The 18,145-nt window shown below is 37.9% G+C and overlaps 1 protein-coding gene across 1 annotated transcript in view; it reads right to left on the bottom strand.

Moving 5' to 3' along the window:
- Positions 1-1,482: 1,482 nt before the first annotated feature.
- Positions 1,483-18,145, bottom strand: part of ATP6AP1 (ATPase H+ transporting accessory protein 1) — a 56,663-nt gene continuing 40,000 nt past the window's right edge. Inside the window, exons 7-10 of the mRNA XM_040549793.1 lie at positions 12,801-13,042; positions 12,123-12,176; positions 6,924-7,161; positions 1,483-2,340 (exon numbers count right to left, since the gene is read on the bottom strand). Coding sequence (XP_040405727.1) covers positions 2,131-2,340; positions 6,924-7,161; positions 12,123-12,176; positions 12,801-13,042 — 744 coding nt within the window. The 3' untranslated portion in view covers positions 1,483-2,130. The remainder of the gene's footprint in view (positions 2,341-6,923; positions 7,162-12,122; positions 12,177-12,800; positions 13,043-18,145) is intronic.

The following is an 18,145-nucleotide window of genomic DNA, read 5'->3' as shown; positions in this document are numbered from 1 at the left end:
TGGGTTGGAAGGGACCTTAAGGACCATCTAGTTCCAACCCCCCTGACATGGGCAGGGACACCTCCTACTAGATCAGGTTGGCCAAGGACCCATCCAACCTGGCCTTGAACACTTCCAGGGATGGGGCATTCGCAACTTCTCTGGGCAGCCTGTTCCAGTAACTCGCCACCCTTTGAGTAAAGAATTTCTTCCTAACGTCTAATCTAAATCTACCCTCTTTTAGTTTAAGACTATTCCCCCTTGTCTATCATTATCTACTCAAGTAAAGAGTCCCTCTCCATACTTTTTTTAAGACCCCTTTAAGTATTGAAAGGTTGCAATGAGGTCTCCCCAGAGCCTTCTCTTGTCCAGGCTGAACATCCCCATTTCCTACTTGATCTCTTCTGAAAGAGGCCTACATTTTCACTATGGCACAGCCTATGTGAGACTCTTTCCTCCTCCCCTACTCCCAGCCTAGGCAAGCAAGGGAGGGTACACATATGCTCAGTGACACACTACAGTAAGCATACTGTGAGCTTTAGGAGCGTCCATGGGCTCAAGGGGAGGCTGGACAAAGTCACGGAATATAAATATACCTAGAATTATTAAATACAGACACCAGCTCTTGCTGAGGAAGTCCCCAAGCTTAAATGGTTGAGATCAGGAGAACACATGCAGGAAGTACTAATACTCACCGTACTCATACCACTGCTGGAGACAGGATCCTGAGCTAGGTGGCCTTCTGTTCCTCAGTTCTCATATATCATCACTGTTGAACAAAATCTATTCCAAATTTTGTTGAATCTAGATAAAAATCATGTAGAAGCTGTCTTCTACAAACCAAGCCCCTTGTAATGTCCTTCATCTCTTGTAGCTACCAGTTACATGACTATTATGTAAATTTTCAATGAGGCCTCATTTGTGTGACCTGCTTTAAAGAGGGAACTAATAAAGTATGTCCAGTTGTCTCTTCCTGGCAACTAATTTTTGTGGAGAACAAGTGCCTTTCTAACACTGCATTTTTGTATAGATCAAATGCCAGCATTCTTCAAGGTTTTGAAAAACATCTGGGAAAAATACTGTACCAGTGGAGTCGCTCTTGTAGTTACATGCCAGCATCCTTTCTATTTTCCAGGTCAGGGTTGAATGATACAGAAGGAATAGCTTCACATAGTATTTCATTTACCTCTTTGACTTCATACCAAAAATGTGGCATCCAGGAACGATGGGTAGAAACTATTATTGGTTTAGTTAAATAATTGATTCTAACCTTCTTTCCTCTTTATCATTGTCCTATGACATGGATTAAGACCAAAAAAGTTAGAATTTTTCTCGTGACAAATGTAACCTTGTCAAAATGCTCTTTTTGTTCCTTAACTACTAATAGAACATGCAATTTTAACAAAACATTACAAACAAAAGAATAAAAATATATTTTACCTTTCTTTCATCATTTTACCACTTAGTTTCTTATAACATTTAGCAATTCACTCCACAGTCAGATTTCCCAGTGAGAGGCTCTAGTATCTTTATTATATGCAAAAGAATTCATCAAACTGAGTGTTTTCAGACTTCTGGAATCAGTGAGATGACCATAAACATGCTCAGACTTAAACAGTACCTTAGCACAGTGCTTCTAGTGACTTTATAGCTTTTTTTCTCCTTTTCTGTACAAACTTCAAAACTACTCCAAATATACCCAGAAAAAAAGAAGAATGCTAAGAAAATTACCTTATCTCTGTTAAGATATTCTCTGCATTGCACATTTAATCATACTTAGTATGATAATAAGTTTAATTTCTTATTGAATAAGTTATTTATAAATCCTTCCCGTTTTTCTCTGTTGTGATAATCTTTCTTTGCCAAAAATATATAATCTGAAGGCAGCTTGTACTGGTCTTTCTAATAGCCAGAGAGAGTAATAACCTTGACAACCTCACGTCAGACCTTAACACAGTTAATAAAAAATCACAGTAATAACAAGCAGAATTATTTCTATTGCCAAACATAAGGGTACTTTTAATATGTAGTTTAATTATCCCATTCTGCGATGATATCTTTTTAGGATACATATACTGTAAAGTAGAAGGGTTATAAAAATCATAAATATCAGCCCAGGAGAATCTGAAGCAGCACTAAATCAATCCATGGCTATTCTGTCTGTGGAACTGACAGAGCTGGACCTTTGGGATCATCAAATCTGCTGTTTGCTGTGAGCTGCATGATCATGTGGACTCCATAGGCCAGGATCCACAGTAAAATTGTAGATGTCACCAAGCCCATCCAGATTCCAGGAGAGAAGAAACCTGTACAGTCACTGGCGTAAGAGAACTGGTTGTTTTCCACGTTGAATCCTTGAAGCTGAGAATGAAGAAAGGTAGATGAGTGCAATTAAATATAGAGCACAGACCCAACTTCCAGGATGTTATGTGGGCATTACAAAAAACACACTCACAGCCCATTTAAAAAGAGTGAGAACTAAATCCTTTGCTAACAATTTTTCAGGTCCCCTTTCCACCCAGAAAATTTAAGATGTGGAAGATTTATATTTGGCAAGAGGGAGGTTGTGTTCCCACTTCAGAAATGTGTGTTACTTTTAAAAGTAGATTTCCAAACAAGATATGTGATCAGTATAGCTTGATGACCACTTTAGAATCGGGACACTCAAAGCACTCAAAGGCATGTGAACTAAAGCTCCCCAAATAAAAGGAGATGTGTTGAAATACCCCGTTGTTTTTAGGTAATAGCTCCTTGACAAGCAGAACTTCTAAAGCCTACTTTAAAATGCATCTAATGATAGATGACTTTTTAAGCTGAGTTTTAGTAAAAATTCAAGAAGAAAACTGTTGGGAAGGTTTTTTTTCCCCACCTTCTTAGACATCAGAGATGCAAAAGAGGGGAGGCAGCTTACTTCATTGAGGTGTGGATTCTGTGTTGTGTATTCACATGTGCAACCTAAGTTTTTCTTGTGGTTAGGGAATCTTGCAGTATTTCATCTCTGATTAGTTTCTCAGTCTGCTACTGGTTGTGCTCATGCCGTATAATTTTCCTGAAAAAATCAACGGATTCGAGGATCCATTCTCTGCTTAGCCATCCATTTTGCAAAAATAATCAATAAACTGAATGCCTTTGAGACTGATACCATTCTAAAATTTTTGCTAAAACCAGTCAAAGGATTAGGAAACTATGAAGAAAGGGGAGACAATCCTCCCTCTACACACAAGGAGATAATGACATAAGCACCGATTCCTTTGAAAGTAAGGGAAACTGACAGGTGGAAGAAAATGAAGGAAAAGAAGATTGTGGATTTTTACTTTTCTGTGTTCCATGATTACTCTATGCTTTCAAATAAACTAATGTGAAAGCTTTGTGGCAATAACTGAGTTTGTACTTCCTAGGGAAGGTGTTGCTGCACATACTAAAGAAATTAGTCTGTGGCTTGCATACAATGCTACATCAGTGAGATGTCTGGGCTTGAGGTCATTTGTGGCTCAGGCAGCTAAAGTTAAGGTGTACATTACATGTGGTAAAAGCAACGACTATACCTTACAGAATGCTGATTAATAAAGCTATTATCATATGCAGAAGCAAGGCCCATTTAGGCACTGTGGAGGCGAAGATAATTTTAGCACTAAAAGATTTTCCGGGCCTCTCGAAGAATCTTTCCAAGTCAGATCATGGTAGCTAACTTGCAAATCTTGAATGCTTTCACTACAGGCAGTCAGAGTTCTGATTAAAGCAGGATTACTGAAAGTAAGCCGTTGGGCTGGATAACTGTTTGCACAGTTTTCAAGAATACAGTGATTACCAAAGCCTTTTCTTGTTAAGCCACTGCTTTGTCATGAAATATAGTCTGAAAGACATATTTACAATAAAAACAGAAAACAGGTGATGATTTATGTAATTTAAGATAAGTAAGGACTAAAATCCTGAAAAACAATGCACTCTTGTTACCACACTTACGGGAAATCTCTGAAGCACTTAATAGCTGTACTTGCTTTAGCAAAGCTTTATAACTTCTGATTTAGAAACAGAAATACTGAATTGTATTATGTTGAACTTATTGGTGATTGTTTTGTTTGTTTGTTTTTGAAGAAGGATTATGCTTATTGAACCTCTGAGGGTGAAAGCTTTAACTGTACATTCTTAAAATGCAATGCCTACTTTTAGGAAGGAGATGAAGTATATGCAGGATTCTTTTATTGTTTTTCTGAAGCTTAATCATTTCTGTGGGAGTGTTACATCCCAGCTGGGAGGTAAAAATGTGACTACTACTTATGAAAAAGTTAAAAATACTTTAATGTTCTTCTCTAATTTTTGTGAATGCAAAATACAGGATACAGGGTTTGAACCAGCATCATTTGTCTTGGTTGTACTAGTCTACATTTACTGTTCCTTTTTAAAATGATTTTGTTTGAATTGTTTCCTCATCATTTGACCTTTGACAAAGCCTTCAAGTAAATCTGTTGTTTTCATTGCTCTTAAGAGTACAATGCACATCTAATTTTTGAAGGTAGGAATACTTTAGCCACAAAGAATCCTAAAATTATTAGCTTTAAAGTTTTGGTAGTTTTTGTTAAAAGCAAAGTGGCTTCTAAATCAGTATGATGCATACTAAAGAAAAACTGTGCTTGATGGCAGCCTCCTCTTTAATTTCATAGAAAACTCAAAAACTTTTGAGATCCTCAAAAGGATCATGTAGAATTACCATTCCTGTGACAAAAAAATACTGCATTGGTACCCTTTACACCTAAGAGTGGTGACACTGTGTAATGGCTTTGTCTAGATATCATCCTACAGAGGTTCTTACATGGTAGTGACCAAGCTAGCTCCAAAACTAAAGCAAATGGCTGCTCATTTCAACATGGTCCTGGAACAGGCAATGCAAGGCTTCACTGTGTGGGTGCCGTGACCTTCTAATACAGTGATACTGTTTTGATGACCCAAGGTCGTAAACTGCAATTGTATGAGCTAGATTGGCACTGGATCCCGGTCTCTGATTCATTGCATAACACTGACATGAAAATCATGTTTCCCAGTGTCAGCAACCAGATCTCGTGCTGGTTTCAATCACTAAGCACATCCCATGTGCTTTTTTTTTTCATCTTGCAACATAGCTTGGGAATTACCTAACCTCATTCTTGGTCAAAGACCGATACTGAGATCAGTTAGACTTTATTACATATAAGTGGAAGACAGTTGGAAAGGTATGATCTAGTTCAGATAGAATTTACTTAGAAAGTGGCCCAAAATGGAGACTTTCTGGTTTTACTGAGTCTCATGCAATGGAAATGATCTGAACAAGCCTTTGCAGGCTGTTTTTCATACTTAGGACTTGATCAGAGAAAAAGGCCTTACCCCAAAGGAAAGTTCTGTTGTCTGAACAGTGGAAGGAGCTAATGGTCCAAATCAGTAAGGAAGGTGGGCAACCTACTACTTCTACTTTTAATCAAGACACTAGTGGAAGGATGGCTGCTAAAGATAGACCAAGACTTCTCCCTAGGCTTTGAGATGACAACAGTATCAAGGTACATAGGAATTCTAGGGAAAGGTAGGTTGTTGTAAGTGGACCTTTTATATTTTCTTAGCCCGTGTATTTTCATAGCTTAGCTTCAAAGATTTGACTAAGCAAAGTTCAGTTGCACAGACTCAGGTATTTTCAAGCCTTTCCATAAACAATACCATCAGAAGGAAACTTCACAATATCGGTATGTACTACTATATTGCTTCTGAAAAACCGTGGGACTTAGAATCTGTGGATTTCTGCAAAGGGGAAGATAGAAGCTAATGATTTGGAAGGAAGGCTGCCAGAGATACTTAGGTCTAGCATTTTTATGTGACTGAATAATGAAAAAAAAATATTAAATTTGCTGTTATTTCAATTCTTCATTTTTGCATTCCATCTTTTAGAATCTGAATCTGCAATGGAAGTAGCTATGGGTAGTAGGGAGAAATTAAATCTCACCACCAATGCTGTTCCTTCAAGACTGCCAATGTTTAAGCAGAAATATCAAATATGGATTCAGATCATTGAGATTGTGTGCTACCGAAATCGTAAATATGACTATATTAGCATTTGTATCCAGTTATCATGAGATTAGTGCATCTCTAACAAATAAAGAGTCCACTTTGGAATTATTCCTATCATTTTCATGCTCTCTTTAATCAAACAGATCCCTTAATGTAATATTGTTTCAAAATATAAATGTTGATGTGCTTGTCCTAAGTGAAGATCTGTGCCCAAAATAATAAAGATGCAATTGTCTACACCTCACATATGTAGACTGCACTACTGCACTAAATATACAGAAAATCTATATCTTATTAAAAAAAAAAAAAAAAAAACAGTAAAAAAAAAAAAGAAAAAGAAGCAAACTGCTTTCCTTCTGGGCCATGCAGGACCTAATATTGCTTCTGATTGAAGCTCATGGCAAACCTTCCATTAAATCTAATTGTACTGGGCTTTGTTTCTGTCTGTAGGAGTTCAGACAGTCTATGTCATTGAAAGCTGTAACCACACTAAGCTGTACTTTCCTAGGTAAATAAAGTGCAAAGAAATCAAATAAAAACAAAGTAAGCAGCATAAAGCCACTCACTTAAGAGGCCCATGTTTCCAATAGCAGCCCAATTCATTAAACAGGCATGGAGATTTAGTCATTCTTTGCCTGATTAAGCACATTTGGTTTTATTGGCTTTTCTTCTCTGCAGACAACTTGAGAATTTTTTTGTTTTTCACAGCTGTGCTTCCATGTTCTTATTGTTCAGCAACTGCCATCTCTTTTACCCCTTTATTAAATAGCTCACCTATGGGGAACAGCTTTTCTTTTACTTTTTTTCCTCAGGCTGAATTGAAAGTAAGGGCATTATGAATGTGTGTCGTTCAGCACCTACAATAGCAAGTAATAGTTCTTGGAATTACCTCTGAAATGGCAATGTGTACTCACTTGGAACCTGGAAATGAAAACATCCCAGTTTCTTGCTTCATTGTTGGATGGAATCAGCCTTGCAGGATAGAGACTGCTTGTTCCCACCAGCTGACAATGAAATGAATACTCTGCAGGAGCAGAGATGACAGAAACATTAAACCTAGCAATTTTTTCTTCATCTTGTACAATCTCAACTGAATCCAAAGTGGACCAATTTCTAGCTGAGCCTCCATAGAACTTGTTGGTCATTATAAACCTAGAAAGACAACAGAGAAAAAAAAAACAGTCCAAATGACAGAAAGAAAAAATTAACCTTCATTTGATAAAGCACTGCTTGCAAATAAAGGTCCATAATCAGTAGCTGCATACATCACAGTTGGTATCTTGGCCTCCCATGTCATTAGGATTGTTCATAAGTGAAGAGCCTTTGTGAATGTTTCTACTCCTTCTTGGAGTTTCATCTCACAAGCTGTGGCAGGCAAGGAGCAAGCAAAAGTGATTTCATTCTTCAAGGGTCTCTACCAATGCAGTATTTCATCAGTTACCAACAGTTTATAATCAGTGGAACTGAACTTGAGAGACTGTCAACAGGCCTGCAGTGGCTCTCAATAAACAATTTATGGGATTTTTTTTTTTTTTAAGATTGCTTTTATGATAGGTACAGGCCTGATAACCATTTTGATTTATCATTGCAATTCTTCCTTGGCTCAGATGCCTAAATAGCAATCTGCCTTTGCAAATGTCTGAATTTACAGTGGAGGACAGATTTTTCTTTCACTAGATGAGGGGCAGGGGTTGTTAGCTCTAGTTTCCTAATTTGTAGCAGGTTAGCCACAAGTGAATATTTTCTTATTTTACAACAGTCAGTTTACAGTAATTTATAATTATGGAATTTAAACATAAGTTACTACCACTGCAGTATGAACATCTTCCAAATGTTTTGAGTTAGAAATAATTGAGAACATCCAGAAGTACATCTTTGTTTATACATATCAGGACTATGTCTTCATCTTTACCATTTTTACCCAGTTGCTTTTAGGTAATCATGTTATCCCTTAAGGAAATGATAAACTTTTATCTTTATTGTATGTTGCTTAATACTTTAGTCCTATTTGGTTTATGTACCCATTGATCTATTGTTTGCTGAAGATTTTTTCTGCTTATTGATAACCTCAAAGCATTTAGAAGAAGAATCTTTTTAGGAATAAGTGACACTTGCTACAAAATGAAATATTCCAATATGTCTATCCACAATGGGTATTGCTATTTGTGGATCTTAAAATTTTGGGTAATATTTGGATTCAATTATTATAGGTTTGAAAAATAGTTAATCTATAAATGTGGCACAATACAGAATATTGTACGTTCCATATGATATACACATGGAGAAGAAAATATTCTCTGTTGCTTGTTTAAATCAATTACTTTCAGTAGCATATCATCCACACAACATAGAGCGTAAACTAAACACAAATAATGTTCCTTAGAAATAAAGACCAAAATCACTACATTAATTGAACTTTTTTTTTTCCTTAAAAAAAATAATAATCTGTGGCTTTTGATTCATATAACTCCATAATCCTGAAAAGTTTCAAAATCCTCAGAAGAAATCCTAGAACTCAAAGTGTCATTCAGGTGAGAAGAAGATGTTTTGTCTTATGGCATTCCTTTATGTCTTAAATTTAAACATCTCTTTCCACACTACATTCATCTGCAAACATCAGTGAAAAAAAGAAAATATCCTTTGATTTGCATCTAGTATACATTCATACATATTTATGGAATGATTTTCTATTGTTAAAATTATAATGTTACAAAATTAAAATCTATATTGTCATAGACAGTAATCACTAGAAGAAGGGAATCTTTTCCTGATATATAGCACAAACTGAACAGAATTTTCAGCTATAGGCACTAGCTGCACTTTTTCAACATAAAGAGAAGGACAGTTATAAATACACAGAAATTTACTTAAATGTTTGTGCCAATCACAGATGTTGGGTGTGTTCTGTACCTTTGCTAAGAAGATAAGAAGACAAGGAAATTCCCTGGAAACTTACCGTATGAACAAACAAGTTTTATAAGGCTATGTATATAAGTACAGTCTAAAGTGGCATTTGCAAGAACACTGTCTCTTCGCATTGCAGAAAGACTAAAGCTTAAACTTTGTTACTTGCAAATTTATGAGAATTAAGATTTTAATTAGGGAACTAGTTGCACAAGGTTAGTTTACCAACCCAGGCTTTTGTCCTTAGCATTTTTCCAAACAACTGATAGTAAATTGTCTCCAACAAGGACACCCTTAACTGATAACTGATAAAACTGTAATGCATTACATTACAAAAAAGACATTCAAGTAACAAAAATCAATACTTTTTTTTTCATTTAAGTTAATAAATATTTTCCTAGGTGAATAGATTGTAAATAGAAAGAACATGACAAAGCAAATGAATGACAAGGGGAGGAGAGATAACGAAGACTTTATTTGTAGAACTGAAAGTTCTTGCCTTTTACAGGAAATGATGTGCTCATATTGACTATTAGAGGCAATACAGTAAGTAAATTTACACACAGCCATTACATACTTGTAAGTATTGTGGCACAAACTATTCTTGGTCAAGTGCCAGCCTCCCTTTGTGCCAGATAACCATATGAACTCTAAATGCCACCACCTGTTACCATTTCATGCAGCTATTCATTACAAGGAGATATCTTTCTGAAAAGGAAGTTTTCTGGAATTACTACTGTCCCAAAGACTGTAAAAGAAGCACAACTGTTAGGTAAAAGACTTTACAACACAGTTCTTGGATCTATTCCATTCTGTATATGCTACACAACAACAGTCTAGTACTTAGAAGCTTAAGTGGGGAAAAGAGTAAGGAAGTCCTGTCCAGCTAACGCTGTGCACTTCTATCCAGTTTGGCACCGTGCCCCAGAGAAGATGACAAACAGATGCATGAACAGCTGGAGGTCATCAGCTGCTGAGAAAGCTGAGATGCTTTTTTTCTTCCAGCAAAAGCTACTGCCTGCTGCTCCTACCCCTGCTGCAGCATTAGTTCACTTTTCTAAAACTCGCACAGCCAGAAACCCTCTAGTACCGCTCCCCAGCAGCTCACCCCTCTATGGCAAGTGCAGGAGGTTGACCACTGCTCTTGCTGGAGGGAGGGAAAGGGAAACGCAGCTGTTTGCATAAGATGAGGCAGCTATTGCAGTTGCTTGTAGGAGATGGGATATGCCTAGCTGCTCGGCATAATGTGGTAGACTCGTGGTATTTAAGGGCAAGTTGTGTATCTAGCTCATGCTGCTGAGGTTAGAGTTTATTTTACTGAGGATCAAATTGAGCTATTTGAACGTGCTCCTGTCTGGCATCACTTTATTTCTTCAGGGAATGTTCCCCTACACCTAAGTAGATGGCCTTTACAGGGAAAAAAAATGCAGTCATGGCTCTATCCTGTGTTCCTTCCCACCTCTTTGCCCTCCTTGTGTCCTTTTCACAGAGGCAGAATGTGCTCTTACTAAGAAGTCATCTTGAACAAGAAATGTAATTGAAGTGAACCAGAAGGAGAGCAACCAGAGGTTGTAATGTATCTCTGTGGGTTTTAGAAGTTCTTGAGAACAGACACGGTGGGATAAGCAAAGTAAATAATGTGCTCCTGAATCACGAAAAGATCAATGGATTGCTCTGGTTCTGTTGAGTATGTATTACATACCCCATGCAATATCATATTACGGTAGCAAATAGAGACCTAAAATGACGTGATTGTCTCTTAAAGCAAGAGATAAGCCCAAATAACACAAATGACCAGGCGTCTCTTTAGCAGAAAGTTTTCTTTACGAAGTCTTCTGAGGTGTTGTGGGTTGATGCTGGCCAGCAGCCAAGCACCCATACACCCACTTGCTCACTCCCTGCTCCCATTGGGACAGGGGAGAGAATAGGAAGAGCAAAAGCAAGGAAACTTGTGGTTTGAGTTGAAGACAGTTTAATAAGTGAAAGAAAGAGGAAAAAAGGTGATGCAAAAGCAATCACTTGATCAGCAAAAGCAATCACCAGTGATCATCAAATATCTGAGCAATGGACACCCTGAAAGCCAAAAACCCGACACCCCTTTCTTCCTCTACCCCAGTTTTTATTGCTAAGCACTTTTCACACATAAAAAATTATCAGTTTAGGCATTTTTTGTGTCTACACACATGAAGCTCTAGATGCTTTTTGGAGGGGCAGGATAGTGGTAAGGCATTAAATAGCAAGGCATATTCATTGTTTTACTACCTATCATGGCCTCTGATCGTAACTACAAGTGTCTCTGTTCACTCTAAACACAACTCCAAACACTTAACTGGCTGTCTTCAAGACAGGTCCTTGTTATATGCAAATTCAGTTCAATGCAAGCTACCTGGTCCAAATCCTTCCCCTGTAACTAAGCAATTAACTGAGGTACCGAAATGAAAAGAGCAGGCCATGTTATCTTTGCCAGAGCTTAAGAAAGCAGCTGCTACTGCTGTGAGGACTGCCATACAGTTACTGGTCCAAAAACCTCAGTTCTTTCCTCAGCAGCAGGAACAGAAGTTAATTTTTATCCTCATCTCTGAAGTACAATAGTGAGAGCAACAGCAACAAGTTTTCCCTTTGAGTCTACATACCAGGTCTCCCTTTTCCATATTTTCCCTTCCCTGTTCTTATGGTAGAAGAAGCCTGGTCTCATCACCATCCACAGAGCAGAAAAATTATCAGTTTATGCAACCCTCATTAGCCACATGCTAACTCCAACAGAGTACACTCGTAATCCTCATCAACACTAAACATGACCCTGGCAATGCAAGTAGACTTCAGCTACTAGAATTATTTACAAATTATAGTTCAATTTCCCTGAGACAAGGAAATAGGATGGAATATAGGAAATAGGAAATCAGACAAGTTCTGATCCTATTAGCAAAACAAGATGCTTCATATGACACAATCTTACAGTATGGTTGTTTGCCTGCACTACTTTTTCAGAACTTTACCTGAGCATGCTAATGTATTCTCTATATAAAGACTATTATTCTTCTCTATATAAAGACTATAATTGTTCTACTCTATGATAACTCCTCCACAAAGAAACAAAATAATGATTTTAAAAACATTTTCACCTAACTCCTCCTCTTTTTTCATTTTCCTAGTTTACAAATGGGCTTTATACATCACAAAGATTTATTTAAGAATAAATCATAAGTTACCTTATCTCTAGGCTGTTGATCCCATTCACAGGCTTTGTGTATTTTAATGACAGTCTGAGAGTAAGAAAAAGATTTTTAATGTTAGAGTAGTCAGCTTTAATTAGATCATTGTGACATTTCAATCAGGGGGAATATTCTGAATCAATAGGCAATTACAGAAGTCATGTAGCAAAGGCTCACAGTACAAAAAGTACACAGAAAAATATGACAAAATATTTCTATAGTCTTTTTTTTTTTTTTTTACCCAAGAACAGGTGTTTCAAAATAAAGGAAAACAGAGATCATGTTTCATTAATGTACTTCCAACTGAAGTACCACCTACCAACTGGCAATATTCCACTTCAAGGGAATTTTACAATGAAACGATCATCTCATTAATGCCAGCAGAGATCTCTGTGACTGTAAGATCAGGCACAGAGAAACCTGTTTGGACCAAATATAAACAAACAAGGAACTAAGCAATGTACAAGGAAAAAAATATAGTAAAAATAGAGGCTGCATCTGAACAATCTTTGTGATCTTGACTCAATGTTCATCCAAGAATATTAAATGCAATATTTTTTATTTTGGGTGCTTTGGAAGAAGAAAGATTTCTCCATTATTAACTTCTCATTGTTTCATTTGATTAGCCTTCAGAACCACATATATGTGAAATGTGAAATTTCTTGTTCTACTCACGTTGTGTTGATGTCTGAGCACTTAGAGGAAGAAATGTCCACATTCGGGATTACAAATGTTGCATTTGTCAAATCTATAAAAACTGAGTTGTTGGCTTTGAGGTTGAAATTACCAGCATAGAAAAGGATGCAAGTATTATTTCCAATGGTCACATTCACAGGAGGATATGGTAAGCTGTCTTCTTCCTCAGTGGCCATTAACTGTCGTCTTAAATTCCACATCGTTTCAGTTCTTCTAGAAATCTGGAACAACAGTACATTAACAATTCATCACCTTTGGAAGAGATGATGTCAACTGAACACAGACCTTTACCATTCTGTCCCACAAGCCCCCATCCTTCTTAAATCTGTAGTTGACCTCAATATGTATAATTGTCTGTCTTTTTAATTAGCAGTATGGAGGTTAATTGGGTGGTATTAACCTTGGTTCCCATGGTCAGGTGTCCACAGATGAAAACAAGCACCATTGACATGAGGTAAATTAATATAAAACTGTGTTAATGCTGCCTTAAGATAGTAGTATGCATTGCTGTTAACAAATAAAAGAAATATATGTATAGATTACAGAAGAATAAACTGAAATAAGTTCACCTCTTTCCTGTGATAAAATCACAAGAAAACGTCAACTTGCCAGCTCAGTGGCCACACTCCTTAGTAACGATAACAGTTTTCACACTGTTGATTTTAACAAGCATGAAAGAAGGCTACTTAAAAATAGCAGTGTTATATTTAGGCTCTTCTGATGGCTTTGGGAAGATCTATGCTCACTTGGCTGAGATGGGGAACTCATATGAGACTTCACTGCAAATACATTTGCTTTCACGAATTCTTTTAATAGGTAGAAGGCATTCTTTATAAAAAGTGCCTTTCTATATAAGGAAAGTGCCAGCAGTGCCACTCGCCCCTATTCCCAGGGCAGCTTTGCTAAAAAAAATTCCCACTGATGTAAATGGTAAAACCTACATGATCTTACTGGACAAAAACTTTATCCTGTTGTTCATGTCTCACTCTTTACTTCCTACTCTGTTCGTATCTGTGCTGTTCCATCTGTTTTTAACACTCACAACTTGGTATTCTACAAGTGCCCTCTGCCCTTGGATAACTTTGGGATACAAGAAATGAGAGTCATAACAGGAGTTACCAGAACCGTAATTATGTGGAACTATTGCCTGGAACCATTTTAACAGGTTTAAAGACAGGCAAGGACTTTTCTTCCAGTCTGGAAGAGAAGCTATAATACCACTTTATAACCTGTCTGTGGAGAGGAGCCCCAAAAGATTTTGTCACATTAACTGCTGCCCTCTAAACGCTATGGGCCATCTGTTATTTACAGTGCGTCTTTGCAGATAGCTATCTCACTCTGTGAACAAAGCAGAATGGGTCGAGTAAAAACCTTTGACTAAACATTCAAACAAAGATTGCAATCTTCCTCTCCCATACATGCATACTTTATGAATTCCTTTTTAATTCACAGTAGTGCCTTTTCAAATACATCAGAACATGCATTATTTTAAATGAATACCACTTCCTTTAAAAGAAGAGTGTACAACAAAAGAAAATATTCAACTTTTGATATAAAACTTTTAATCTTCCCTTAGGCTCTCCTGAAATGTAATCATTTTATTTCAAACTGAGAGGAAGAGCTGAAGTCTAAATTATATCCTGTCTAACAATTGACTTCACTATGTGGGCCCTGCATATCATCTAAAGAGGGCTTTAAAAACCACCTGCTAATAGCTGAAAACAATGCTACATCAGAGGCTGTGATTGGGCTGACTTTGGGGATTAGTTTAAAGTACCTTAAAATAAAAAGAAAGCTATTAGAATATCGTCATGAGACTGCAGCTTTATTTCTATTGCTCTGCTGCCAGTACTTTGTTGTGAGGCTCTCACATAAAGATTCCCTTTGGTCTCTGAAGAGGCATATAAACCAGAAGAGCGTTTACCTGTAAAGAAGGGGTGTCAGGGACTAAGAAATCCATTAGTTTCCTCTGACTAAACCTGTTTTAACAAATTTACTCATGCTGAAGAAGAGAGGCAACACAGCTTGCCAGTCACCTTTCTAAAAGCGGGCTTTGTTTCAGTCATTTTTGTGACTGAAAATAGAGAAAGTCAAGGATTGTGCAGCCCAGCAGGTCCTCACCTGCACAGCTACAGGCAGGCAGGACAGCTACACCAGACGGGAGCCTGGCGGTATCACCTCTCTGGAGAAACGTTCTCCAACCACTTACCAGCCAGTCTACTCATCCCTTCAGCCTGAAGGTCTGTTTCTATCAGGTACCTGTGGCTGGTGTAATTTAGCACATTCAAAACCGGAAAGCATTACCTCACAGCGATTCAAGATAATTTACCCCTGAGGCTGGAGGGAGGATATTTGAAATACCCCAGCCTGGGACCCACTGCAGAACCAAAGATAGCAATCGCTGCTTGCCCCTGACCTTCAGTTTGAAGCTGAGAGCTCCCCCACCACATCCCTGCCTCCGTATTTCAGAATAAGGCTTATCTTCTTTGCTGCACAAACATGAGCTTACTGAATTAAAATCTTTTTTCCCCATACCATATATTCCATGCTAAGCTAAAAATGACAAGATACTACATTGAGAAATTGATTGTATTTACTTTGAATTCTTGTAAATCAATTCTTTAGAAACAACCCATAGTGGCAGTGCTCTCAATCATTAAAGCATATTTTATTCTGTTGCTTAGTGACCCCTTCACCTTTACCTAATCTGAACCATACATACTGAGAGTCACTGTCTTGTTTGTCTGGATTTATCAACGACATTTTAGATCTCAGGTATGCAGTGATCACAAGACCCGATTAAACAAGGTACAAGGAAAAAAAAAAGTGCAATTTATATTGGCTTAGCTCACAACTGAACACCATGGTTACTAACTGAACCTGCAGTAGAAGTAGCCTGGACAAAATTCTTCCTTTTCATCTGGTTTGCAACCCTCCTCATTCAGAATCATCTCTCTTGGAAAGGAGAAACACAGCTGATCTGGCAATATTTTGATGCACCAACATGCTGATCTTTTTCAAAGCAAACAGACCTTAGATCCAAAATTATTCATTTGTTTTGCTGTCATTGCTGTTTTTTTTGTTGTTGTTTTTTGTTTTTTTGTTGGCTGTTCCAAAACAGAATGGCTAGAGACAAGAAAAAAGATATGGGGCCATTTCATATATTTGAAATTACAAACAAATATAAATTGAAAGCTTGCAAACACATATTAAAAAAAAATACTGGGAAAACACAATTTTCATTGGCTGAAATTACGAATGGTTATGAACCATAGAAACAGGCTACACTTTGTACTAGTTCCCAAGTGGAATTTTTGGATATAAGTTCAGCAGATGGTTATGTTTTTTTTTTTAAGTCTTGTACTTGTTGACTTTTCAATGGTTATGTTTAGCTGTGCACATCAGTAAGAATAAGAGAAGTGTCCTGATTATGCTCATTGCTCCTTTTCATTTCTAACAATATGCGTCTATGACCGCATCTCTGTGGAGCTGTTGCTCTTGTAACAGCTAGAGGAATGAAGAGATCATTCTGTACTTTTAGGGAGTGGAGGGAGTACAGAGGAAGAAGGTTACACTCTTTCTTTTTTTAGGTTGTATCTTAGTCTAGTCCTTTCCTCCAAACCAGTACCATGACCTGTGGTGTGGTCTCTGTGTATCATGCTTAGATGGCAAACGGTCATTTTTCCAAATTTTGTCATAATACAATTAAACCAGGTGTTGAAATCAGAAAACTACATAAAATCTCCATTTCCATTAATAGCAAAACAAAGCAAAACTCAGAAAGTTCCATATAAGTGCAGGAAGGACCAGATAATTGATGTGACACAACCGTGTGACAGGTGCTACTATGGCACCCCAAAGACAAATACCTGCTAGCTGAACTAGATTTTCCTTTGGTAGCATGAACTGCATCTACCCATAACCTGCCATCAGTAAAGCTTTTGACAGGATACCAAACTGACTGTATATTTGCATTTTCTCAATTTGCTTTAACAGGGATCTTTACAATGCTTTCTTGCAAAGCATCCTGTTAAAAATGATGCTAGAAGGCTGCTGTGTGCTGAGTGCAGCGGTGCTGGTCCCAGCATGATGACAGATAATGCTGCTTGCTGGGCTTTGGCTGTGGCATAGCAGAAGTCACTCAGCATTCACGTCTCAGCCAAATATCAGTACATTTCAATTCCTTCTTCTGAAATTTCCATTTCCCTTTCCTTCCTGCAAAAAGAGGTCAGTTTTCCTGTAGATTTTCAGACTGATAAAAGATCTCAGCCTCACCACAGACAGCAACACCACCACTACTACCAGCCCCAGCTCTGTCAATACATCAGCTTTGCTGAAAGATACTGTACCAAAAATCTGGGATGCAGGTAACAGCTGTTTGTATCTTAATGCTAAAGGTCATCAATTTAAAAAGCAACCACTGGAATTCAGAATCACTGCAAATATGTTCTTTTCAGTGTCAAGTTTAGAAAAATCAGAAGCATAGCAAGCAGAAAAAATGTATTTGATTAAACCTATTTCATTGATCCATTGATACAGACCTATAGCATAACAGTACTTTGACCTGTCAAAATCTAGAACATCAAGTAAACAGTTACCAGTTATCTCTGCTTTTGAGAGTTTGAACTTTTCAACGTTTTTATAATTTCCTTTTTTTTTTTGTTGTGTTGTCCCATTCTACTCCCTCACACACCACCACCCCTGGCTATCTTAGAATATCACCTCACTTTTGGTGCTACATTTGGCCAGTCTTGTGTTCCATTTAAGCCTCAGGCTGTCTCCCTTTCTTTCCTTGAGCAGACTGGACGCACCCTGGATTCATCCTCTGATACACCAGAGGGCTGTGCTGCCATCCGGAAGAAACTTGACAGGCTGGAGAAATGGGCTGACGAGATCCTCACAAAGCTCATCAAGGTGAAGTGCAAAGTCCTGCACCTGACAAGGAACAACCCCACATGCCAACATGCTGGGGACTGCCCAGCTGGACAGCAACTTGGCAGAAAAGGACCTGGGGGGTCCTGGTGGACACCAAGCTGAACACGAGTGAGCAATGTGCCCTTGCCACAAAGAAGGCCAATGTTATCCTGGGCTGCATTTGGCAAAGTATTACCAGCAGGTCCAGGGAGGTGATCCTTCTCCTCTCCTCAGTCAGCACTGGTAAGGTCATACTGAAGTACCGTGTCTGGTTCTGGGCTCCTCAGTACAAGAGAGACATGGAGCTACTGGTGAGAGATGATGAAGGGACTGGAGTAACTCTCCTGTGAAGAAAGGCCGCGACAACTTGGATTGTTCAGTCCGGAGAAGAGAAGGCTCACAGGGATCTT

Source organism: Cygnus olor, chromosome 1, assembly GCF_009769625.2.
Source record: "Cygnus olor isolate bCygOlo1 chromosome 1, bCygOlo1.pri.v2, whole genome shotgun sequence".
Lineage (NCBI taxonomy): Eukaryota > Metazoa > Chordata > Aves > Anseriformes > Anatidae > Cygnus > Cygnus olor.
The sequence above is the reverse complement of the archived record's forward strand: the minus strand, read 5'-3'. Positions and strand labels throughout refer to the sequence as shown.